General features: G+C 41.4%; 1 protein-coding gene across 5 annotated transcripts in view; it reads right to left on the minus strand.

Annotated features, from left to right (window-relative positions):
* Positions 1 to 27,527, minus strand: part of DPP10 (dipeptidyl peptidase like 10) — a 250,981-nt gene that overhangs the window by 40,289 nt on the left and 183,165 nt on the right. For 4 of the 5 annotated variants that reach the window (XM_066632907.1, XM_066632922.1, XM_066632898.1 and 1 more), the window contains 12 exons: positions 27,354 to 27,474; positions 26,412 to 26,566; positions 23,985 to 24,082; positions 19,326 to 19,449; positions 17,820 to 17,858; positions 16,198 to 16,305; positions 14,378 to 14,469; positions 11,060 to 11,107; positions 9,783 to 9,904; positions 7,095 to 7,142; positions 3,644 to 3,742; positions 3,453 to 3,522 (listed from right to left, as the gene is read on the minus strand). In XM_066632907.1, coding sequence (XP_066489004.1) covers positions 3,453 to 3,522; positions 3,644 to 3,742; positions 7,095 to 7,142; positions 9,783 to 9,904; positions 11,060 to 11,107; positions 14,378 to 14,469; positions 16,198 to 16,305; positions 17,820 to 17,858; positions 19,326 to 19,449; positions 23,985 to 24,082; positions 26,412 to 26,566; positions 27,354 to 27,474 — 1,124 coding nt within the window. The remainder of the gene's footprint in view (positions 1 to 3,452; positions 3,523 to 3,643; positions 3,743 to 7,094; positions 7,143 to 9,782; positions 9,905 to 11,059; positions 11,108 to 14,377; positions 14,470 to 16,197; positions 16,306 to 17,819; positions 17,859 to 19,325; positions 19,450 to 23,984; positions 24,083 to 26,411; positions 26,567 to 27,353; positions 27,475 to 27,527) is intronic. The other variant, XM_066632915.1, reaches the window with a different exon arrangement.

A 27,527-nucleotide genomic window follows, 5' to 3' on the forward strand; every position in this document is an offset into this window, starting at 1 on the left:
TCAACAGGGGTCCAGAGGCCCCTATTGAGCCAAATCTGTGGATCAAAAATCTGTGGATAAGCAGACTCAATGTGTACTACCATATACATTTCAATATAAGTCTATCAGAGCAGGTTTAAAGCCAAAAATCACAGAATTTGCTAAGATCTGTGGACAAGTTGAGGGTAAAACTTAGGGGTATATGAAATTCTTTGAATTCTTGAAAATGACTTACCAGTAATTGTTCTGAGGCAGCAACAGAAAAAAAAAGGAGCCAATTTTTTTCTCCCAACAGGAAGATGCTTATGGAGGTGTAGCCTTTGTGAGGAATATATTATAGTCTTCCATAGCAAGACTACAAATTCCCATAAACGCCTTCACATCTCTTCCTATTTGGAGAAGAAACTAAAATGGCTACCTTTTTTGTTAGCTTTCTGTTGCTGCTTCAGAATAATAATAATAATAATAATAATAATAATAATAATAATAATAATAATAATAATAATAATAATAATAATAATAACAACTTTATGTTTACCCCGCCTTTCTCCCCGGACTCAAGGCGGCTTACAACTAGTTAAAACAGATTAAAAAACATAATTTAAAACAAATAAAAACATATTAACACATATCATAAAAAACAGCAGTCAGATAAAAAATAGTCAGGTAAAAAGAGCATAGAGCAACAGCAAATCATAAAAGAATCAGGCCTGTAAAAAATATTAAAAGATGTTAAAAAGATGTTAAAAAGGCCAAGAACTCAGAAGGCTTGTTTAAACAGAAGGGTCTTCAGGCATCGCTGAAAAGTCTCAAGAGAGGGAGCCATTCTTAAGTCAAGGGGAAGGGAGTTCCATAGTGTTGGTGCCACTACTGAGAAGGCGCTATTTCTTGTGGCCACCCCACGTACCTCCCTAGGCGGCGGCACTTGCAAAAAGGCCTTCTCTGATGACCTAAGAGGACGAGCCGGATTGTACGGGAGTAGGAGATCTCTAAGATACCCTGGCCCAGAGCGGTATAGGGCTTTAAAGGTCAAAACCAGCACCTTGAATTGGGCCCGGAAACGAATGGGCAGCCAATGCAGCCGCTGGAGAAGCGGACTGACAGAGTCAAAATGCCTACCTCCAATAACCACACGGGCAGCCGCATTCTGCACTAGTTGCATTTTCTGAACCGTCTTCAAGGGCAGCCCCACATAGAGCGCGTTATAGTAATTTAACCTCGATGTCACCGAGGCATGGATCACTGTGGCCAGGTCTGCACGATCCAAGTACGGCCGCAGCTGGCGCAACAGCCGAAGCTGAGCGAAGGCCCCCCTAGCCACAGCCGCCACCTGGGAATCTAGGAGCAGCTGCGAGTTCAGGTGGACCCCCAAGCTGCGGACCTGCTCCTTCAGGGGGAGTGCAACCCCATTCAGCACAAGCTGATAATCCAGCACCTGCATCGAGGATTTCCGAACCAGGAGAGCCTCTGTCTTATCTGGATTTAATTTCAGCTTGTTAGCCCCCATCCAGATCCTCACTGCCTCCAGACAGCACTCCAGGCCCTCAACTGCCACCCTTGAGTCAGGAGGAAAGGAGAGAGAGAGCTGGGTGTCATCGGCATATTGATGGCACCCCACTCCAAACCCCCGGATGACTTCTTTTCATGTAAATGTTAAATAGCATGGGGTACAGAATTGAGCCCTGTGGCACCCCGCACCTCAAGGGCCAGAGTGTCGAACAGGCATCCCCCAGCACCACCATCTGAGACCGATCCTCCAAGTAGGAGCGGAACCACCACAAAACAGTGTCTCCAACTCCCAACTCGGCCAATCGGCCCAGGAGGATACCATGGTCGATGGTATCGACAGCCGCTGAGAGGTCCAGCAGGACCAACAGGGACGCACTCCCCCTGTCCAGTCCCCGGCGTAGGTCATCCACCAAGGCGACCAAGGCAGTTTCCATCCCAAAGCCCAGCCTGAAACCAGATTGAAAAGGATCCAGATAATCCACTTCATCCAAGACCCTCTGGAGTTGGGACGCCACCACCTGCTCTATTACCTTGCCCAGAAATGGGATGTTGGAGACTGGCTGGTAGTTATCCAACACAGTGGAATCCAGGGAGGGCTTCTTCAGGAGGGGGCGAACCACTGCCCATTTCAAAGCGAGTGGTAACGTCCCCTCCATCAAGGAAGAGTTGACACCCTCCCTGTCCACTCAGCCAGTCCACCCTGGGCAGCTCTTATCAGCCAAGCCGGGCAAGGGTCAAGCAGGCAGGCAGATGGCCTCACACTCCAAAGGAGTCTGTCCGCATCCTCAGGCTGTACAAGCTTAAACAATCCCACAACAATCCCACAAAGGAACAGTAACAGATGCCTCCATCTTTTTACCCACCCACCCCTGTGTCCTGCTTCTCAGTCCAGTCCCCCCACCTCACCAAACAGCTACTCTTAGAAGCTTTATTGACCATATAAACCTGTGTATAAGTAAACCCATGTTTACAGGGTCAATCTTAAGGCATTTTTAAAGTTATACATACGGTAATTAGTTTCTTTTTGAATATTTGCAAGTCATAACTGATAAACATAATTCTGTAAATTTGGATGTAATCATGAAAATCTGATAAGGTGATTTACCCCAAACATGCTAACAACCCAGAGACTACACAGCACAGCCAATCCAACTCTTTCAAACTACATGACTAGGTTTACAGTGGTTTTCCAATAGTGGTTAGAGTGCTAGATTGTCTATAACTGAGAAGACCTTTTCACTAAAGGTCGCTGTCCCATAGCCTAACCTACATCATAAGACTGCTCTGAAAACAAAGAGAAAACTAAGTATACTGTGTATAAGTGTAGTAGCTCCTTGGAAGAAAGGGAGGTTAATAATAATACAGGTGTGCCCCGTATCCACAGATATGGAAATAGTGGATATGGGGGATGCCTGTTTTAATGGGGAACCCCATGCATATTAAACACTTTGACTAAACACTGAATACTTGATTAAACTAGCTCTAATGCTAAACAGGGTTAACTTCCGCTTTCTGTACAATGTTAGAGCTAGTTGAATTAAGTGCAAGGCTGCTGTCAGCCTGTTCACATTGCACTATAAGCTTAAATGCTTATAGGGACCTGTTTAAACAAGATACATATCACCCCGGTAAGCTTTTAAACAATTTTAATGAGTGTAGGGGCCCACTTCACAGATAACATAATCTGTGGATACGGAATCTGCAGATATGGGGCCCTGCCTATAACATCCTCCACATTTTAGAGAAAATGTTTTTCTGTGACACTGAAAGCTTGGCCACCTCTAGTTCTTAGAAAGCCAATATGTGCCTATATCATTCCAACATAGCAGGATTAATGGATCACACCCTGAAATTTTCTTTTGTATAGAGTAAAATAATATATTTGTATGGTCAGAAAGCAAGCAAACAAATCCTAATGTCATAAATCATTTTAACTAATTTTAATAATACCAGTTTATACTTACATTAGTAACAGAAGTGGATATGCATTCCTATCTGTGAAATCCTTTGGAAATGACAACTGTAAAGGAAGGTCTTTTAAGAAAAGGGTAAAACATTAAAGGCTGGTAATTTCAAAGATGAAAAAATGTATATATATATATATTTATATATCTTTGAAATATATTTAGTTTCAATAACTTCCAGAAATATTTACCATAGTCATCAATATGAAGTATTTTAATTTCTGTCCGGACTTTTTTTTTCTTTACAATAGCTTCTTTTAATGCAGAATTGCTTTCCAATATATAAAATTCTGTAGGAACAATAAAAAGTGAAATGGAATAACAATATATAAGTTTGGGAAGCATTATTACATGTATGTGTCTGTCAAGACATTTTTCCGAGGTACTGTGAAGAACCTTTAGTGTTATATGGCATTGCTTTACATCTTCTAAAATACTCTTTAGATTAGATCAGGGGTCTCCAAACCCCAGCCCGGGGGCCAGATGTGGCCCACAGCGAGCCTCTATCCAGCCCGCAGCCAGCCTCTTGTCCCCTGAAAACCTCTGGCCCACTTGACTGAACATGACCAGAGCTGTGCTCTGATTGCATCTGGATGGTGTTCTGAGGGCCAGCGGCGCTGAGTGAATGAGCCCACTCATTCATTTATTCATTCATCTAAGTTCCATCTCTAATTTATTTACTTAAATTTTACATTTACATTTTTTTCCGGCCCTCAGCACTGCATCAGATATTTCATGTGGCCCTCTGTCAAAAAAGTTTGGAGACCCCTGGATTAGATAAAAAGATGCCATCAACATACATAAGATCTCTCTCATGACCTGTTGAACAAATTCAGCCATTTATATGTGCATCTTTGCTCAGTTTTAAAAGAATAAAGGAGACCTTTCCAATGCTTCAGCCAGGAAGCTGCAAAACCTAAAAATTATACTGATATTTGAAGTAATATTCCGAATCCACCTGTATTTGGCTTGAATGGTTTTCTCTTAGCTTCCAATCTTCCTTGATTAATTAAAAAAAAAATAATTCCTCATTTAGGGCAACAAGGGATAATCTAGCAATTTCTGGGCAGTCAACCAAAATATTGTAATAATTGTTTCAGATAATGAAATTGAAACAAATTTCCATCATGTGTGATCTGCTTTATTAATAGAACAGATTATCTAATCTTGTATTCAAGCATTGGATACATCCCTCATTTTATTTTTAACTGTAAACAGTAATCTCTAGCCATTACCTAATTTTCTTTCCAAAATGTTCAGTACAAATGAATTGTTGCTTTGATACTTTGCAGATGGAAATTCTAAAAAGGATTAGAGGAATTTGTTCTCTCTTTCTTCAAATATCAAACCATTACACTGACAATTGCTTAGTCCAATGACTATGGGCAAGAATATTTGTACTATTTTATTTAGAGAATACTAAAAAGGCATGCACAAGGGAGCCTTTGAACTGAAGTCTTTCCTCAATTAAACTGCACAGTTAAATTATCAAAAAGATGCGTATTGGAATGGAGTAGGCTCTTTTGGTCAGAATAATACTGTAGTGTAGAAGTAAAGACATTCCCTTAGATGTGCGAGATGCACTTTTATTTGTTTAGATGTCCAGTAGCTGGGACTGTACATTGTGGATGATTTTGCCATTTCAGCGGTATTGAACACCATCAATTATGGTGTCCTCCTGTGACGGTTGATTGAGTTAGGGATTGTAGGCACTGATTTACAGTGATTCCACCTTCTTGGCCAACATATCTCAGATGGTGATGCTAGAAGATGCCTGCTTAGCACCCTGTGGGGTGTTTGAGCTGTGGGGTGCTGCAGGTTTCCATTTTATCCCCATGCTGTTTAATGTCTACATAAATCTGCAGGGAGAGGTCACCTGTGGATTAGGAGCTGGCTGTCACCAATATGCAAATGATTCCCAGTTCTATTTCCCCTTCCTCCATCTTTGTGGGTGACAGTTGAGGTTCTGGGGCATTGCCTGGAGACTGTTTGGAACTGGATGGGTGCTAATAAGTTGAAACTAGATCTGGACAAGACAGAGGACTTCTTGTTCAGAGAGGTTTGATACAGGTGTGAGAACCCAAATGGGGCCTTGGCTTACTCAGCCAGAGTTCTGCCATTTTGGGACTCTATGAGCTCTTTCAAAAAGCATTGCTCTGCTAGTTTGGGGATGGTTAGCTTAATAAGTATGGAGGGGAAGCAGTGGAGTGGAGGCAAGGCTGGCATCTGCAGCAACAGATGCCAGCCGTCAGCTTTCAATTCTCTGAGGTCCCAGACAGATAAAAGGAAACAAGTAACAACAACAACAGTATTTATATACCGCTTTTCAACAAAAAGTTCACAAAGCGGTTTACAGAGAAAATCAAATATCTAATGGTACTAATATCTTAAGTACAATAAAGATAGTCTTTTGATTTTAGCCAGCTGGTTTGAAAGATGATTCAATGGCAGGCAGCCACACCCACTTTGCCCACTGATCACCCCTATTGACACCCCCTGAGGGAGCAAATGCCCAATAGTGAGCCAGAAGGGAGTAGGGATGGCAAAGGGGCTGAGACTGAATAAAAAGGGGTTGCAAACCAAGATTCAGGGTCTCTATCTTTCCATCCCCTGAGGGGCCCACCTCAAGGTTGACAGGGTGATCCATCACCATGGTAACAGCTAGCTTGACTAATATTGTCTGTATTATCTGATTGTGTGCATATCAGTCAGGGGACCATAAAAGAATTTCCATCTCCTTCTGTGTTGCGCTTTGTGTTCTAAGTAAAACTTCAGTTTGCTTTATTAAAGAGTCTGAGTGTATTTATTTCCACCAAGACAAGTGATATCCTGCTTACATCTTGCAACATGGGGAAAGGCCATTCCTGTGATGAGACAGGGAAGCCTAAAGAGACAGAGGCTAACCTTTCCCTGGCCACAGGGCCCATTTTCTAACACAGGTACTGTATCATAAGACTGCTCTGAACAGAGTTGAACTCCACACACAGTCTCCCCACGTCTCGGAGGGCTTGCTGGAGGCCTCTAAGATGCACTTCCAGTTTTCCAGTTTTTCACTTCCAGATGCACTGGAAGTCCTCTAAGGATCCACTTGCGGATCCTGTTCCTAGGAATGGAAACCCTGTGGATGCTGAGGGCTGACTGCATTGGTATAAATTATAGAAGATCTTTTTCATACAAGGTTTAAAGAAGACACTATATAGTAAGAGCAACTGTGGACTGCAGAAGTTTAAGCAAAAAAAGAATTTAGGTTAACTGCAGTTTGAATTAGACAAGTGGCACTTGGAAGCCAGCACCTTAATCCAAACTAATTGGATTGCAGCTTCAAAGCATTTTAAAGCATACCTCAGAAGTGCTATAAGATAAATTCAATTTACATAGTTAGTGAAAGGGATCATGCCATTGTGCAGCCTAATTAATGCACGTATTAATAGGAAATAAAAGATATGCATCTAGTATAACATAAGCCTCAGAAATCCCTGCATGTTATAGTCACTTGATTAATTTCTCTTTGTTTTTATCACTTAAAGGCATGTTTATTATACACCATAATTAAGATGGCCTTATAGAAATTAAGTCCTTAAAAGTCTAAAAAGAAAGAGGGAAAGCCACAAGGAGATCCCTAATGAACTGATGTACACTTACTTTCAGGATTACTTGTACTGTGCACACTGACAACTGGAGCACCAGGTCCTGTTTGAACAAAAAAGCCCCAACATTATTCAAGGTAAATGTACTAATATATATTCTGCAGCACTTCAATAGAAGACAAGCATCTGGGGATGCACTTTAGCAGCTCTAAACTCCATTCGCAAAACAATTAATGCATGTGCTTTAACGCTAAGCACATGAGTAGTCCTGCTAATGCCACGGCATCACTGGGACGCTCTCCTGGGGAATGATACAAGTTTGAGGTATTATTATTATCATCTCAATTTTACAGTTGAGAAACTGACACACAGAGCGATTAATATTCTGATTATAAAAAGTATGGAGCACCTGCAGCTACTATTAAATCAGAAGAGAATGGTGAATATTCAGCACTTTTCAAAGTCATTTAGAGGCCACTAGAGCAGTGCTTTCCAAACTTTGTAGCAACGTGACCCACTTTTTGCAATGACAATCTGTCAGGACCCACCTAATTTTTACCAGAGAAAAAGAGTCTAGATAAATAAATAAATAAATTTAAATATTTATTTATTTATTTATTTATTTATTTATTTATTTATTTATTATGGTTGAGAATGAATTTATTTCCCATAATTTTCTCTGGGGTAAAAATTTTTCAACCTAAATCACAACTCACAGTTTGGGAACTGCTGCAATAGAGCAACGAGAATAACTGCAGGGATGGAGGATTAGTCTTAGGAGTGGAGGGTAACATGCTCAGCCTGTGTAACTTTGTTTTGTTTAAAGGGAAGATAATAGCATCCATGTGTAACAGCTCCCTACATTTCGGATGTGGCACTTTAGAACTATATTAGAAATGTGTGAAGAATTCTTCTACAAGTAGAGATGCAATGTGATATGGGAGAATCCTGTTCCTGCTTTGGCATCTGAGGGCCCAATCCTATCCAACTTTTCAGCTCCGGTGTAGCCACAATGCAGCCCCGTGGTAAAGGAACAAGTGTTCCCGTACCTTGAGAAGTCCCCAGTGACTGCCCCTCCACCACAGGATGCAGCGCACACCCCATTGCTACAACTGCATCAGAACGGGAAAACTGGATAGAATTGGGCCCACAGTTGGCCTCGTCTGCAGTGCAGATAGAGGGGAGACGACAGGTATGGTGTGTACTGAGGAGGACACACAGCATGTGGAGCAGAGAAGTTGGCTGTACATGGGATGGGCATTCACCACCTTTCCCAGGAGTAAAACACTGCAGATGTGTTCTAAGGAGCGATACCACTACTCCCTAAAATTTCTTATGACAGATGGGAACATTGTGAAGGATTCCTCTACAGAAAAAATAGTATTATACATTTTGGTTTACATTATTTAAACAGCACTGATTTTGAGAAAAAAAATTCAGCATGAGTGTCCCAAACACTCATGAGAGACATGGGCTTCTCCATGCTGGTACTATTTGAGTCATAATTCAGCAGAGAGAGGTATGCCTGAATCCATTGATTACAGTAAGCTGAGTGGAGCAATCTCACAGCAAAAACACAGTTGTCAGTGAGAACATGAGGAGACAAGGCCTGAAGTGGGCAAAGGACCCCCAAGCAGAGGCCTGGGCAGTGGTTTTACATGAAAAGCGGCTCTAGGCCTTGTTGCTTTGTGTTCTCACTGATGAGCAACAAAATCATGCATGTCAGCGAGAGCAGGAGGTGATGAGGCTCGGAGTGGGCTGAAGACTGCCTAGCAGAGGCTTGGGGCAGGCTTATTATGGCCTACCAAAATCAGGTTCACTGGTGGGTCAAAAATAGGTATAGGGAACCACTGCACTTGAGAATTCTCAAAGATCTCAACAGAAATGTGCACTGTTTCAGACCACATGAGATAACTGGTTCAAGGGCCACAGAACAAGTAAAAATGCAAGTAAAATTATCCACCTTGCTTGATCCTTTGTTTTGCTAACACCAATAGCCTCATGGGTTGGAGCATGGCTTCAGCATATATGCCAATGAGTAAAGAAACAAAATGAGAAGGAAGGAGTACTCTCATATCATGTGCAACAAAGGGAAAGCAAACCTCTTATGGGACATTGCAATCATATATTGCATATGTAGTTTTATATGTTATATGTAGTTTTAAGTTATAATCAGAATGAAATTTATTATCGTTCTTTAAAGAGTTTGTTGAGGTCTAAACCCAGTGAAATCACTCAGGTCCTGTGCAGAGGAGGAAATGTGACAAGCACTATGTTTGAATAGCCTGTCTGTAGCATGTAGCAGCTGTTACTGATTGCTAACTCTGTGCACCTGATTGTGGGCGTGCCTTGTGCATAATACAAGCCAGCAGACAAACGCTCAAGGGGGGGGGGGACATAGGAATCGAGAAGCCGTATGTATGGTGCTGTATGTTCAACCATGTTATGGTAAATATCCTTTGTATATAATATACCTTGGTGATGGAACCCAGCTTTTCGTGTCGAGTGCTTCTTTGCAATTTACAAGCCTCCTGAAGGACTGCCTTGGACATTAGCCTCGAGTTTCTGCTGCGCTGCCGTTTGTTTTGTTTCGCTCTGCTAGAAACTCCTACACCCTACCACAACAGAGTTTCCTTTCTTCCATTCTGCTTATAGCAAGGTGTAAGCCTGATACAAAATGCAAGGTTTGATATTTAAAGTAATCCAAAGCCTTATAATATTAAATTGGTAAAGGTTGGCTTACCTTTACATTGTAGAATGAAGTACTTGATTGCAGGGCTAAACTTTGCATTGAAATATGTGCACTGATCTTTCATGAAATTGCATGAAAGGCACTGACGATTCAACAAATTAACTGTTGACACGCTGGCAAAAAAATAAGGCAAACAGAAAAAATGAGCAAATATAGGTTAGAAGTATATTACTATTTGCAGTTAAATATATGCATATTTCCCACCAATGTGAAGATCAGTAATGCTAACATATCATGTGACTAAGAGCCCAATCTGGAGCTTGGCACGCTGGCTTACTGCTAATGTGCACTGTCACAAATGTGCCATAAAGCAGCAGACAGGACGGAGCGGGCAGAGGGTGGGCGGAGGGCAGGGAGGAGTTGTGGTGGGAGGAGGGACTGGGGCAGTAGGGGGACAGGACTGACGGAGCCAGAGCCCCGTTTTGGACCACGCAGTCCAACACAGAACTCTTCAATTCTGAGCCAGATTGAGAGCCGCTGCAGAATCGAGTAGCCCCATTACGGGGCTACTTCCCTTACTCAGGGGAATGGGACAAAAGTCACCCGAGGTGGTGGCTGCCTGGGGTGCGCTAGATGCCGCAGCCGCCATTTTAGCACTGTGGCATCCCTGTGTGCCAGGCAGCTCAGGATTGGGCTATAGTAGTTCTAAAACTGTGGGTCTGGGACCCATTAGTGGGTTGTAACCCAATTTTTGGTAGTTTGCAAAACTTACAGGGCAGATTAATAAGCTGCTACTTGAGTGGGAAGGAAGCACTGCTTTCCAATCACAATTATAGCCACACTCTCTGGCATTTCTAAATCAGGCAGCAGCCTCTAGGGTCTCTAAGAAGTTGGGGAACCACTGAACTAACTTATGGGATAAGATTGATTTTAATTCCTTCAATTTTCAATGCTTTCTCATTTACCAAACTTTTTCAAATTGTACAAAATTCCAGATTGTCTAAGGATCAGACTGAGAAGAATGTTGAGGGACTCCTTTTTTCACATAAACAGCATATCTATGAATATCCTTTGTAGGTTCACAGTTTAATTTGAAAAGTGTTATCAAGTCACTCATAGCACCTGATCAGAAGTGCATGGATATTCCTTATAACACTGTCTGCAGTGCAATCCTTTGCCTGTCTGCCAAGCAGTAAGTCCAACTGAGTTTGTGGACTTATTCCCAGGAAAGTGCTTATAGGATTGCAGCCTATAACAGGTCTTTTTTGAACAAGGAGGAAAAAGTCCTGTAAAACTTGCTGGAACCGTGCCACTGCTACTCCACTTACCTGTGTAGCTGTCTTCCTCTTGGTGAATTCTCAGTACTTAAAAAATAACTAGGAAAAAAAGGAAAAGGAAAATAGAATACTTTAAAATCCAAGTAATATTATTCACAGTAACAATAAACATATTTATTATCATAGGTAAGATTTTCAAAAGCTGGACAGTTGTGAGTCAACAGTCCTTATAAACTTTTCCCTAATAAACTGATTCACAGCCCAATCGTAACTAAATTCTCCCCTGCTGATGCAGCTGCTCCAATGGAGCCCACCTTGCCTCCTATGGGGAGGAAGACTACTGGAAGTCTCCTCACAGTAAGGAGACCTTTACCCTGGGGAAATCCTCCACTGCCCCAATGGATCTCCACAGATCTGTACCAGCCATTTTGCTGGTGCAGAATCAAGGAGAGTAAGGGAGAGGGAAGAGGAAACAAGGAAAGGATTTTGGTGCACATCAAAGCTGCCAGGATCCACCATTTCACTCTCCTGTTCCACCTGCCTCCCCATGCCCCGACACTTCTCTGTTCCTTCCACTGCCTGTCCTCTGCATTGGCTTACCTGTGTTCCAGCTGGTAGCTAGCTGTGGCAATGTATCACCATTTACAAGAGCAAAACGTCTATAATGCTTTCATAAACCTTTTTAGGATTGGGTCAAATATATAGTGGTACAATATCTATGTCCTGGGGGGGGGGGACATACCAGGGGTCTCCTCCAGGTAATGGAACATTTATTACCTTGCCCAGAAGTAAGCCATCATTGTCCCACTGATTCCACATGGACCTGCGCCAGCTATATAGCTGATGCAAGTCCAAGTGCACTCAGGAAGACTGATGAAGGCTGGGAAGCTGGACAGGATATCGGTGGCAGTATTGTGCCACTTCCCAGCCTCAAGCTGCTCCTCTCCCTGCCCCAGTCTCCTCCCAGTTCCTCCATCTCCCAACTCTTTTAAACATCAAAATATTGGTGGGAGATTATCAACAAATTACCATAACACTGAACACTTTTATGCACAATACAAAAAACCTGAAAACCTGATTAATACTTACTGAGAATTTAACTGAGCTGATTAATTCATTATTCAGCTTGATTCAGTACATTCAGGGCAATTGATACATGAGGTTGTTTTTAAGTGGTGCTTACATTTACTTACAGTATGCTTGCTTACTAAGAGGTAAAACCCACTGTCTTCAATGGAGCATACTTCCAGGAATGTGTAAGTAAAATTATAGCCTTTTGTATTGGTAGGTGTACTGAAGAATACTTCTAGGAACCAGTAATTTCTCTGAATTTATTTTCTTCATAATGCCTAAACGTAAAATGGAACTTCTCTCATACAGCTCCTGGTATTGAAGTAAAACTGCATAATGATTGTTAGTATACAGTTGGGCCTTGTTACCCACAGATTCAGGACCCATGGATTTGATTATCCACAGGTTGGAGTTGTGCTCTCATTGCTTCTGAAGGGTGTTCTAAGGCCTGTGGAATCTGCATGTGACCTCCATGGGCCTCAGAACCTTCTAAGGCCTTCGGGAGACCTTAGAAGGTCACTTTCTGTTTTTGGGGGAAGACCTGAAAAGATTGGTTGAAAGGCCTTAAAAGGCCTTTGGAAGGCTGGGGTGGGGGGCTTCCTAAAGGTCTTAGAAGACATTCTGAGGGCAGGAGAGGCTTCGTGTGGCTCCCATTGCCTCTGCAGGGTTAGATGTGCCAAGACTCATGGATTTCATTATTTGTGGGTTTCAGTATACATGGGGGTCCTGGAAGGATCCCCAGTGGATACTGAGGGCCCCCTGTAGTCAAGTGACCATGTCATAGATCATGCCAAATTCTACCCTCAGGATTCTATTTGTTGCAACTATAGCTAAGTTAGTACTAACTGCGATATAAAAGAAAATTGTTTAAAAGTGTAATCCCATACACATTTACTCAGAAGTAAGTCCTACTGAGTTCTGTGGGGCTTACTCCCCAGTAAGTGTGCTTAGAATTGCAGCCTTAGAGTTCTAAAGAAGTAACAATTACAACCCAATCCTATCCCCTCTACCCTCCACTGGAATTAGTGTTCTGGTGGTGAGGTGCACTTTACGGACATCTCAAAAGGCCTTCTGAAAGTGCATGGAGTCATGCATTTCTGGAATGCCACCAGAGAGTCCAAATGGCCCTGCATGTTGTGGTGGGAAAGGAACACCCATGGTCTCAATCTGTCTTCCCAGGTCCTCTCAAACCTGCACCAGTCAAATTGCTGGTGCAGGTCCAAGTAGACCCATGCAGGTGGTGGAGTCTTATGCCAGGGCATGAGAACAAATGTCCCTTTATGGGAAGGAGGAGATCCCCTTACCTTACTCTCTTTATGAGGAGACCTTTGATACTGTCTCCCCATGGGATGCCTGTCCCAGTAATACAGCTGCATTAGTGGAAGAGGGTGGGGGTTTGACAGGATTGGGCTGATTAGAGAATAGAATTAAGCTTATTCTATATCTTTTTACTCTGTATATCCATATATAGAGTTTGTTGAGTTTTTCTACTCTATCCATAAAAATCTTTTTCTTTTTTTTTAGTATACTTTGTTAGCTTCCACTTTAGATACTGATAACTGATCAGTGCACTATCTTTTCACACAGAATAAAACCCTATGCAATGGAAAATAAAATGGAAGGAACTCCACAATTTTGTCCAAGAAACAGCCTTGTAAGAAAGTTTGAGATATATGATCTTGTTGAAAATCCTGGGGACCAGTCTAAAGCCTTTAAAAGATATCTAATTTACATCCATAAACACTCTAATGAACAAAATCAATCTGTGGAAGATTAAGGCCGCAATCCTAACCAATTTTTCAGCACTGACATAAGGACAATGCAACTCCAAGGTAAGGGAACAAACATTGTCCTACATTGAGGAGTAGTCCTCCATGACTGCCCTTCCAACTTCAGGATGCAGCACATGCCCCAGTGGCACAACTATGCCAGTGCTGGAAAGTTGGTTAGGATTGTGCCCTATGAGTTTAAAGCAATATATTTATTTTATAACTATAAATGATATCCAATTTCTTTAGATCTCATGAAAAGCCCTTCAAAAGTTTACTGTCCTGATACTGGGTTTTTAAAGGTCAACATTAATGCAATCAGTTGGCAGATGATAGAGATAACTGAAATGAGTTATTTCAGTACATTGACAGATCGAATGGATAAAACCTCTTTGGCTGTAGCTTATTTCAGTGCTTGAAAATGAAATAAATGACTATGTAATGTTAATGTTATATGCAGAAAAAAATTATTCAGTCTTGATAACACATAGGTATTTTACCTGAACAGACAAAGAAAAATAATGCTCACATCTTTTGTGTATTTTCATCATATGCCAAGATTTTGATAACTTCCCAGTTTCCAGATGTCAGATGTCGTATATCAAATTGTTCACTATTACTCTGTAGGAAGCAAAACACTTAATCAGAAACACTGCTTCCTATATTTTCTCTCCAGGATTGCTTGGACATCCTGGTGAGTAAAACATTTTATATATTTTTTAATTTGAATATACAATTTTAAAAAAAGATCTACTTTAGGAAAATGGTTGTCATTATTTTGTGCATTCAATATACAGGTCCAACCTTGTTATACACAGATTTTTATGCGCGGATTTGACTCAACACAAATGGCCACTGCAAATGAGAAGGAATGTGCTGATCCCTGGAGAAGGGAATCCCCTCCGTTTCCCCTGAACAAAGAAATATAATCCTTTCTAAGCGCCTGGAGAGAGACTGATTGTTGATTGTCATCTTAAATATTCTATCTTAACATCACAAAGGTCAGCAAGGCTGTTTTTAAATCACCTGAGTAAAGAGACTTTGTTTTTTAAAGTGATTTGCTATAGTTCGATTTTTGCCATCCAGTGATTTCTGGGACTGGAACCCACTCAAATAATGAGACTCAACCTGTATAAACATTATATGCATGGAGTCTTAACATATGAACTTGATGCAAAGATGCATAGGAGCTCTAACAACTTTGTGACTTATCTTTACAATCACTACAACAGTGAGCAGAAAAGAGATTGGTTCGCAAACTGTAAACTGGCCAGTTTGCAGTGGGCCAACTAGTACTTGATGGTTGCTGGGATTCTTACAAAGAATTTTGGACCAGACAGGTCTTGCTCTGATCCAACATAAGAACATAAGAACAGCCCCACTGATCAGGCCAGAGGCCCATCTAGTCCAGCTTCCTGTATTTCACAGCGGCCCACCAAAGGGGGGCCAGCAAACCATTTCTTACATTCTTAAGCAAAAATAATACAACACATATTAATATGCCCTCAGTATTATGAGATTGGTGTCCCAGTCCCTCCCCCTACTCTCCAATATGCTGCTGGAGTATACATTGCACCCAATGGAGGGAGGGTGACCATTTGGCTCAGCAGAGGTAAGTAAAAGTATTAATTTCCTTCCAGTAGGCTGCCAATGGGTCTCCTTGGACCTGTGCCAGCTCCTTCGATTGTATAAGTTCAAGAAAAGTCAGGGTGTGTGTCCTGGCTGAGAAGGGCATAGGAATCTGGAATGCACTGCAGCAGCCAAAATCCACCCCCTCCTTCCCCCTCTTTCTCCTTGCCTGGCCTGGTCACTGCCCTGATCTTCTATCACACTGTCCCCTTCTTGCTGTTTGGAATCCACTGGCAGGATCTGGATGTTTACACCGGTAGCTCCAGAGCATATGATGGAAGTACACTTTTCACACTGTAAGGGGGCAGTCTTTGTGACCCCAGTCTGTAAGGGGTCACAACCCACCAGCCCATGTAACACTGCCCCTTTCCTTTTAAGGGGCAGGGGGAAAGCAGTGACACATCCCAGGATCATGCCACTGTGGGGGAAAGGGGGCTATTTTCAGACTCAACTTATGTGCTGCCAGGGTCCGGGGTGTGTGGGATGCACCGTGGAGAGCTCTGCAGGGCTCCCCACAACTTGTAAAAAGTGAAAGTTGTGATCATGACCCACTTCCGGTTGCTACCTTCCCCCTCCCCTGCAAAGACTTATCTCGAGAGATTTACACCTAATAAGTTTGAGTACCAGTGGTCTAGTGTGGAAATCAACCTCTAGTCATGCAACTCTGCATCCACCTAATTACAGTCTTATATTATTGTAAACTTGGAAAAATAAACTTACCCGAACATTAAACATTGCAATATGGTGGAATTCACCACGGCCACCTTGTTTAACAGGGACTGTCATAAAGAACTTACTGCCATCTTTGGAAAAAACTGGCTCCTCATTCTGTAAGATGAAATAGAATTCTGAAACTCTGTGCAAAACACTACTTCATACAAATGACCATTATTATTAGTGAAAGTGAAAGGGCAAAGCATTGAAAAGGAATAATATGCTGCGGTAAAAATGGTAGACTTTAGGGGAGTTACAGCCAAATCTGTTTGGTCTCGTATGCTGGCGGAACAAACATTCCACCAGCACAATGGCAGCACTCCAGCACTGCTGGAGCCTTCCCCTGCTGACACAAGTAGGATGGCATATTATTGAGATGTGGATGACATTTCTGACCCAATCCTATTCCCCACTTGTGCCAGTGGAGCATGTGGTCCACCAGCGCACAGTTGTAAAAGTGCTGTAAAATGCTTTATGACAGAGCAGCTTCCAGCAGCACCAGAGTAGCTTTCAGGTCGAAGACTTCCCACCAGTTCTGGCATGCTGAGGAATGCCTGCTGGAACAGGTAAGTCTGACACAGGGGAAGGGAGGATGGGAAGTGGGTGTAACAGGGTAAGGGTAAGTGGAGGTGGGCGGAGGTGGGTAGATCAGGCCAAGGAGGGGCAGAATTGGGCCCTAATCTATTCCCTTTCCGGGCCTGATCTGCCAACACAGATCAACGTAGACCTGTGCCAGCTATGGAGCTGGTACAAGTCTGAGCTGACCTGTTGTGGCTTCTGGGGCTTATCCCAGGGCAAGAGGACAAATGCTATCTTACCATGAGAAGACCTCCAGCAGCCAAATTTCCACTGTGAGATGGAGAGCCCCCCCCCCCCCGGGGCTGCTGTATCGCTGCATGGGAGTTTAGTTAGGATCGGGCTGTTCATATGAGATATATGCAACTTCTCAATTTTATAACTGTACTTGTAGCTTTTGTTGCAAAATGAAATCACTTTATTGAAGTCACCCCCCCCCCCAAAAAAAATCCAAACTTGGAAATTAGTGTCCAGTCCAAATCCATTCAGAAACAGACAGTGCGTACATTAAAACAACATAGGGTTGTGGCTCCTTAAGGACAAATAAATGTATTATTGTATAAAGCTAACAGTCTACCATCTGCATCCATAACATTTGTTTGTTGGTATTTCATCATCAGTCACATTGATATCAAATTTTTTGAGTCTTTTCTTTTTTTCTGATGCTTTTAAAGTGAAACCATTTGGCAGAAATCTTTTTCTGTATCATTATACATGAAATGCAACATGAATTCTTTTCTGAGTCATTAAAAGCTACTGAGAACCGACTTGTGAATACATCTGGCATTTATCCTAGCATTTGTGCTAGAAAATCTGTCTGAGACATCATCCAAGGTAGCCATGGTTTTAAGATATTTCAATTTCCCTGCAGGTGCCTCTATGTTTTAAACAACTGATCCATTTAAATTACATTTACAAATTAATTTACATTGAATGCTCAACTATTAAACATAGTATTATTTAAAATGTAAAGAAGTACAACTTCGAATTTGATTAACACACACACCAACTTACACAATGTAATGTACTTCCTATTACAGATAATACAGTACCTGTTTAGAAAGCCACACTTCAGATGTAGAGTCATATTTCTAAAAAGAAAATTACAGCTATGAAATACATACAAATGGGAATATGCTTCAAACGTTTATCAATTTATTCTTGGTTTCTTTCCCTGCCAAATAAATTTAATGAACAATACACCTAAATTTACAGGATTACTGCTATTGTAATGTAGTCCCATATATACGTATGTATTACAAAAATAATATGCAATTTAGTGCACAATCCTAAGGTGCCCTTTGGCCAGTGCAAGTCACTTGGGCCAGCCCAGGAGGGTCACAAACGTTCTGTAAGGCACATTTGCGCCTCCTTGAGAGTCGGTTTGCCCAGCGCAGGGACATGCTCCAGCTCGTGGAGGCTGAATCCAGCCTCTGCGCCAATCTCAACATGGAGAACTTGGCCGACGCAAGGGTCTGGGGAAGGTGCGGAGGAGGCAGAGCAGAGGCAGGGAGGAGGCAGGAGGGAGGCATTCCAGGGCGGGGGGAGGGTGGTCCCAGGGGTGGGCGGGCAGGGAGCGAGATGCGGGACTGCGACTTGGCAGATATGCCGGATCCTAGCCCCCGCTCCCAAGCAGTGCAGAGCAGCTTCAAGCCACTCTGCTCTCCTTGGATTTATGCCACCTCAGGAGGTGGTGCAGGTCCACGGAGACCCATTGGGGCTGCAGTGGTTTACCTGGGGGTAAGGGGAAGAGTTACCTTACCTCCAGCTGAGCCACTTTGGGCCCCAATCTTGTGCTGGATACAGCGCAGGCCTCCTGGCCTGCCTGTTCCAGTGCAAGATAGGGTTTCGCTGTTAATTAATTAAGCACTACTATCCCAATTAAAGTCTTATTGGGTGAAGATTACACATAATCTCTATAATGAATTGTTTATATAAATGGAATTTCCACCGTAAACAATGCGTATGAGTACATACTTGGATAATGTTTCTAATAAATATTTTTTGACTGTTTCATTAGTGAGGCTGGAGTGTGTGATATCCTATATGATTTTAAATTCTCGGCCTTACTCTAAGAGTTCAACTTTAAAGTGTTGCTTTGGTATAAATTAGATTGATTGCAATAAGCCCAATTATACTCTTGTGGTTACCAGCATTGCCAGAAACCAGACTGCCTGTTATTACTGCTGCTGTTTTTGCTGGCACAGTGCTACCTGCTGAGAACTCAAACAGCTTCTATATTGAGTTTGGACAGGTAGGGAACTGCATAAAACATATCTTTGTTCAACACGTGTTCTGTTGCCCACTCTCCCATGATCACAGAGCCCAGCGTTTGAAATGTAATGAAAGAATGATATAGGGAAAGCTTTTTATACATGTTGAACTAATTCCAAATGTCTTCCACATCATTTCCAGAGGAAGGTAATCTTCAAATGACACCTCTTGAAAGACTGTCATACGAACCAGCCTCAAAATAAAGCCCCAGGCTATGCTTTCCATACAGGTGAATAGTGATCTTTAATGTACTCTTAGAAAATGATAAACAAGAATTTGCTTACCATGCTACAAGCACCAGTTGTTGTCTCACACACGGTAAGGATGGACAGGTTCTGAGGTCTGTTTAACCACCGCACCACAGTCTTTGTATTACTGACCCACTTCACCATCATAATGTAATACTCTCTGTGATTGAAATAGATTTTAAAGCATTAGCAGTTGTGTTATTCTTTTGCCACATTACCCAAACACTTCCAATAAGACATGGGACAAAATATTTGAGTATAAATAGGTCACACCTTCATTGAAGGATAACATACTGCCCTTTACGGCTCGGGTCTGGGGTATTTGAGGGACCGCCTCCTTCCCTACAATTCGGCCCGTGCTCTTAGATCTTCTGGGGGGGGCCCTTTTGACTGTGCCGCCACTAAGAGATGTGAGAGGGGTGGCGGCCAGGAAGAGGGCCTTCTCAGTGGTGGCCCCCGAACTGTGGAATACCCTCCCCTTAGAACTGAGAACTGCTCCCTCGTTGCTAATGTTTCGGCGTGGACTGAAGACCTTTTTATTTCAAAAAGCTTTTAATTGTTGACAGGCTGGCTGGCGTTCTTGCTTCTTGCTTTTTATATGAAAATCCACGGGGTTTGTTTTGTTTTTAACCTTTTAATCATTGTAAATTGTTTTTAACTGTTTTTCATGTTGTATTTTTAAATTGTTTGTTAGCCGCCTTGTGTGCCCGTTGGGCAAAAAGGAGGGGTACAAATTAATAAAATAATAATAATAATAATTAATAATACTGTAATCGGTAATAACTAACCTTGCTCACCACCCCAATTTTCACCCTGGAATAACTAGGAGTTGTCAAGAAGCAATCTTTGGTTGGAGCTAGATTACTACCACCCAAAGGGAAAGTGGCAGTTTCATCTGTCTCCCTCAGGCAGGTGCCTGCACTAAAGGGTAGGAGTTTGCTATAAGTAACCACTCAGGATTTAATTTGAATTTGGACTGTAATTAATAAAGTGGCCCATTTCTAACAATGAGCTGACCTTGCCTCATGTCATTTATGAGGGGTGTCGAGCAATCAGACCTTATGTTGTTATTAGCTTGCTATGACTTATATTTAAGGCCTCATATTTAATATGTAAGTTAAACTTTGGAACAACTATACAAACAAAAATGTTTTCAGTACTGTGAAGTTCCCAGGCATAATTTAAAATGTCAAGGACTTCCCCGCAAGTACTCTGTGCAGAAAGAAGAGCAGACAAAACAGAACAGTTAGTGGCTTCCATGAAAAAGAATAAATGTGTTCTCTTCCCAAACAAACAATCTTCAAATTAGCTAAATAAGGAAATTCTATACATAAACTTTTATCAATGGCACAGACAATTCTCTCTCCTCCTACAAGCCCTGTGAAGATTGTCATGCAGAAGTTGTTACTAAGAAGACATGCTGCAATCTGTCACAACCAGGAAGTTTGCCATACATAATTTAGTAAACTGCACATGGTAGTTGACAGAAGCTTTCAGTTCAGTAGTGTTCAGAATTAATGTTAAGCTATTCAAGTAATCTGGACTGCAACTCTCAAGTCATTGAATGTGGCAAAATATTATAAATTTAAGGCCCAAATCCTAACAAACTTTCCAGCACAGGCATAGCGATGCCAATGGAACATGTGCTGCATGGGTGGCACTCACGGAGGCCTCCTCCAAGTAAGGGAATGTTTGTTCCCTTACCTCAGAGCGTATTGCCCTTATGTTGGTGCTGGAAAGTGGGTTAGGATTGTGCCCTAAATGACACTACTCTGGATTCAGGGACTCAAGTGCTTAAGGTTGCAATCTACGTACACTCACAAGGAATAAAAACCTATTCAACTCACTGAGTACGCATGCACAGGATTGCACTGCAGGTGGAGCTTAAGTTAGCCTTATACAAGGACACAGTTAATTAACCATTAATGTTGATTTCATGCAATGTTAATTCTTGTTTCCTAAAGCATATTTAGCTATATCTAAATACAAACACCCAATTTGTAGGAAATCCATCATATTAGACACATGCACACTAATGGCAGACACTAAAGGGTCTGTTCTGTGCACAACTGCTCTTCCATTTTTGCCATTTAGGAATATTTTCCTATACATCTTAGTAGATGCTTAGTTCCTATCCTACTGGCAACAAATTTTAAAAAGCCATCCTAAGAAACACAATCCATTGGGTAATTATGTTTTTATGCTATTATTTCCTTTTCATGTAGTGGTCCAAAGTGGTGGCATTACAAGCTTTCCAATACAATTATTATTATGATTCAACATGTATGATTCCTCCTTTCTTACTTATGAATTTTGAAATTCTACAGAACCTGTTATAAGAATTATCTTACTGACTGCTATGAAAAGTGCTTAGCAAAGTCAACAGAGACAGTAAGCTGAACAAAGAAAAGGGATTTGCATTATTACCCTGGAAGCATAGATATATTTCATAATCTAAATTAACCTTGAGGAATGGCTTACAGTTAAATTAGAACTGTCTTAGTCTTAAGCATCATCATTATAATTTTTATAATACGTAGAGTACAAAGTGATTTGCAACCATCCTTATAGCAGTTCTTTGAGCAAAAACATTATGATTTTAGTAATGGAGAATTCAGACAGGAGGATTAGAAAAAAGTGGCTTGCCCAAGGCCACCTAACTGAGTCTATGGACAAACTGGAATTTAAACTTTAGACTTCAGGTTTCACATATCTAGTACATCAGTCACTGAGTGTCAGACTTGACCTTGTCTTTAGAAGATGAGGTCATATTTAGAAGGATGATGTCATGTGACATAATGGACACAGTGACTAAATAGCACCAAGTGGCAAAGTTGTCCACCCATTGACAATGCCTCTTGTATTCAATACTAATGAAAACATATTATAGCTTCCATTTTATTTGAACAGTTTGACTGAAGGAAGAGGTCACACCTTGACAAAATGGAGTATTACAGAATGCTACTGCCATGTTTCTTTGCCTACTTCTTTTACTTTTAGAGCTGCCATTGGGTAAGCAAAACCCCAGTGGCACAGAGCAGAAACCATGACACATACCAACGTGGATACAGATCATGGAACAACAGGAAAAGGTGTGTGTGTGTGTGTGTGTGTGTGTGTGTGTGTGTGAGAGAGAGAGAGAGAGAGAGAGAGAGAGAGAGAGAGGCACTTACATTTTTAAAAAATATACATTTGATTTATAGTGCATTTTAGCAGTCAAGTTCCAATTTTTTTTAATAATTAGGGCAAATTGCTTTTGTAGGTAAAATTGAAATTAAAATTGATTTTTCTAGGAGTGCACATGCTTCTTCAGAGTTCTGTGATATGAGAGAAGAATGAATATTTTAAACTATCTACAACCAAAAGATAATAGAGAGAATGCATGACATTTTTAAATAAACCTATAGAATCCATAGATTTAAAAACAAAACAATGAAATAATTGTTCACTCAGATGTGCAACATTCTTGTCCATTGTATAGCCCATGGGGCAATGTCTGTCATGTATGCACACGTTGTAGAAATGACAGGAGCTGATATTTTATTTTTATGGGACAGAATGGTTTGTCTAAAAGGTATTCAAAATCATGATATCAGTGTGTCAGTCTCCACGGCTAAAAGAAGACAGGAAGCCCAATCCTGAAAGTGGTGGCTCTGCCAGGTGCAGCGGTGCCAAAACGTCTACTGCTGCATCCAGTGGCACCACCAAGGCCACCAGAGGTCACCTTGGGGAAGGGGACATTTACTCCCTTCACCTGGCAAAAGCACCAAGCCCTGTAATAGGGCTTCTCAAGTCTATGTCAGCTATTTTGCCTTCTGGTCCAACACAGAGTTCGGAATCCCCTCCCAACCCAGTTCCTCCCTCCGCCCCACTCTCACCCCGACCAGGAACGCCTCCCCCTGCCCTCAAGGCCCTCACTGCTGTCCAGAGTTCTTACCTAGCTCTGGGTGGTGTCCGGCTGATGCCAACTCTGGTTGGTGTCCGGGTGGTGTCAACTGGAGCTGGTCTGGCGCCAGCACTGACTACATGCAATGGGCATGCCTTACGGCACATTTGAGACACCCAGCACTGGCATTGTGCGTCTTTAAGGATTGGCCCTAAACCATTCACACAATCAAGTATTTTATATACACCTTATAAAAGTATTTTATATACACTGGAATATAAACCTTTGAGGTTCTATTTACCCAGAGTGTTGATTTTGGACATTGAAGTGCCCCAAAAATTCTCCCATGCCCAAGTGGGAAAAAAAATGAAGGAGAAAATTCCAAATTTTCTCTCAGTGGCTGTGGTCCCCTGAAACTGCTTATGATACACAGAAAACCTGGCCAAAAGATTATGCAGAAAGTATTGCATCAAATTTCCAGTTGCTGCACTTATCTCCTTACCTGCTTCAAGCACTTTAATAAAGATTTGATCTACTTAATTCAGATTGATAATTCTAGTCTTCTTTCCAGTTGCATGCACAAATATGCCACTTCTGCAGGATATTTATATTTTACAAAAAAAAACAAAACACATAAAAAATGTTGCACTGAAATCAAGAGATCCCAGTAACAAAAACAGTTGCAGTACTGTGACCTTAAATCAAGATTTAATTTGATTACATTTTATTTGGGTATGTAGAGAGCAGTGGATTACTAAAATTCAATAATCTAACTATGTTAAACTAAAATCAGCTTCCAAATTCCTTACCTTGATTTAAAACTGTCCGGTGGCATGAGTTCCAAGGTATGTGTTGGTCCATATAGATTTACTACATATAGTTTCACCGTTGGATTCACTTGACCTGCCTTTGAAAATAATACATTAATAAGCTTAATATGTTTCTGTAGAAACACAGAAAAAGAATAGCAGCTCAATGAATGAAACCATTAAACCAGCCATTTTCAACCTTTTTCATCTCATGGCACACTGACAAGGCCACTAAAATTATCAAGGCACACCATTAGGTTTTTTACAGTTAACAAGGCACACCATGCTGCCAGTGAAGGGCTCACATCCCCATTTGCCCTATTAATAAATCACCTTCCCCCAAATTCCAGTGGCACACATGTGGAACACTCGTGGCACACCAGTGTGCCATGGCACAGTGGTTGAAAATGGCTTCATTAAACACTGACTGCATAGCTGTTTAATTCATTTACCATGCACATTAGTTAGGTTCACATGTCATTAGAGGTGAGTATGATCAACTTTTCCTTCTGTCACGAGACCATGAGTTACCATGGTACTGACAATATGTGTTTCTTCAGACAAGATACTTCACATATTACATCAGTGGTTGTCAAACTCATAACTGCTGTGCAACAAAAAAGCGGTCCCCATTCAGGCCCGCTCTTACCGTTCCGCTATGCCACAGCTCTTCAGGGCACCAGATCTGGATGATGTGATGCTCTGGGCAGTTGTGTCTATGTTCCAATGCCCCAGCAGGCACTGAGCCTGGATTTCTGGGCAGACACAACTGCCCAGAGCATTGCACCAACTAGATCTGTGGTGTGGTGGAACTGTCAGAGCTGCTCACAGGGAAAGGACTCTCCCAAACCTCAGAACTGGCCCATGGGACAGGGTTTGGAGAGACCTGGATTACATAAATGAAGTAAAATCATTTCAAATTTTAAAATATAGTTATTTAATGGTTGTATAATGTAGATACAAAATGTAGGTACACTGAATCACATCATTTAAAATATAGGCCTGCCCCTTCCCTCTCTCTCTCTCTCTCTCTCTCTCTCTCTCTCTCTCTGTATAAAAACTAGTATTTTCAAGTATTTTCAATGTAAAATGTTGACATTTGAGTAGTTTGTGTGTATACATATTAATAGCCCCTTCAAAAACTGTAGCAATATGTTGAGGGCCAGTGTAAACAGCCAACAGGACTGGGCTGTCAATTGCTATGGTTTGCTATATTATGGAATAAGCATCTGTTCCAAATCCTCTTTTGGATAAGACTGAATTCAAGCTAGGGAATGTATTCCCCCTCACTCCCATCTGTTGAGCCTTCCTTGCAAGACAAACACACCTCTGTACATCCTTTTCCTCCCCATATGTATTGGGTAGATGTGAGGAAAAGCAGTGAGATCCTGTGAGGTATGAGAATGTCTTCAATACCTGTTGTATGAAATGGCCAAAAAAAAGAATCCAAGACATGATGAACCCTTGGAAATATACTTTTCCCATGGTAACTAAGTTAACTCACAGATAAGTAAGTTAAAAAAGGGGGTATTGGGGGGTCAGAAGGGAAAGTATTTGGACTCCTTTGTATATTTGAAGATTTCACTCAAAGAACAAAAAGGCCATTATACTTAAAATAAAAAAATAAAAAAATGCCAGGTTTCAATTTCTTTGGAAAATAGCTTTCTGAGCCCAGTTCTGAATTAAACTGGAGGGAATTCAACCACAACTAATTGATTTCACTAGGAGAGTTAAAAGCATGCCTAACTTTCTTCCATTTAAATTAATGAGACATAAAATTGCTTAACTTTGGCTTGATCACACTCACGGTAACACTGCTATTGCAACCCAGATTTCTGAAACCTTAATTAAGCACCCATGCAACTTGCTGCTAGTCTAGTTCTGTTCCCATCTATAGGAACAGTAAACATTTTTCAATCTGATTGATTTCCATGACAGACAACTAAGCACATGCTTCACAATCGAAATGAATGGGACAAATGACCCAATTAAACACAGGTCCAGCCCAGAGTGTGTAGTGCTGCTGATGCAGCATGTGCCTCATGCTATGGCACAGCCAGGAACCAGGCCTGGGTGAGGTAAATAAAAAGAAAAATTATTTACCTCCCCATAGGCTGCCTGGTCCCTTATGGGCCTTGTCAGACTTATGCCAGACCTCAGACCTCTGGCTGGCGAAAGACTGAAGAGCCTCTCAGAGTCCAGGCTGGGAAAAAGGATAGGAACTGGTGTGCATGGCTGCCACTGAGATCCACCCCCCCTGCCCCTACCACAGCCCGATCCCTGCCTCAATCCACCATCCCCCACCAACCTACTGGGACAACAGAGGTTCTGAAGCCTGCTGCTGCCCATGAAGGGCTTACCAGCTGCCATGCCATTGGCGCAAACGCCATAGGATTGGGCCTAAGACTGTATTTAATGTTTCCTTACCTTAGGATATGGGTACTGCTTTCCTCTGGGATACAGACCTCCAGTAAACCGTGGAATTACCATGTTTGGTACCAATGAGTCATTTATCATTAGAAAGGCCAGCCTCTCTCCATCAGGTGACCACCAATGAGTTATGTGAGAATGAAGGATCTCCTCTGGGAGAAAAAAAAAAATTCTTAAAAACCATGAAATTAGCAAATGAGATTTCTCATTTCTCAGTATACTATTTCTCAAGTTTCTCAATATGCTATTATTTAACAAACTTTTTCTTTTTGGTCTTTGGAATTCCACTGAAAGTCATTTGAGGCACTTTTAGGCATTTTTACCTAAGCACATTGCTGCTGATAGCAAATCTTGTTTTTATATTATAGGAAATAAAACAAAGAACCAAAACCCCCCCTATACTGTGGAGGCTTATCCTGGTTAAGGGATCAAATGTCCCCGTATCCAGACCTCTATCACTGCCCCCTCCACAAAGAATGCAGCAGGCACCATTTTGGCACCACTGTATTGACAGGGTGGTGGTGGATAGGATTGGGCTATAAGACTTATTAAATCAATTTTGAATCCGTTAAAAACAATTTGAAATATTTTTAAAATAGGACTTATTCCTATATAATATTTTCAGAGATGTTTATGAAAAATAAGTAGAATAATTTTCAGGCCTCTTAGAATGAAGTTTTTTTTCCCTTCTTTTTCCTTATCCAGTTGTTTTCCCTTGAAAATAAAGAGGATTTTGACAATGATTGTTCACAAAAAACCTAGCTTCTTCAACAAGCATAATTATACCTTTGTTAAAACTACAGAAAATTTTGCAAGAAAACATCTTAAGTAAAAGAACATATCAACAGCATTGTTCCGGGAAGAACAGATTTCTCCTAGAGAATCTGAACATAGGGGAATTGTTTGTACTCATAAAAAGGTTGTTTATAAGTAACTTACCTTCATATAACCAGTCTGCAATTCCATTAAATATAAATCCTTCTTTTCCAGATGATGTCAGTCGCAATGAGCTACTCTTTACATCAGGCTGGTAGTAGATGTTATTTTCAAAAATATAAATCTACATTAAGTAAACAGGATAGAGATTTAGGTAGATGTCAATGGCTATTTTTA

Source organism: Tiliqua scincoides, chromosome 1 (genome assembly GCF_035046505.1).
Source record: "Tiliqua scincoides isolate rTilSci1 chromosome 1, rTilSci1.hap2, whole genome shotgun sequence".
NCBI lineage: Eukaryota > Metazoa > Chordata > Lepidosauria > Squamata > Scincidae > Tiliqua > Tiliqua scincoides.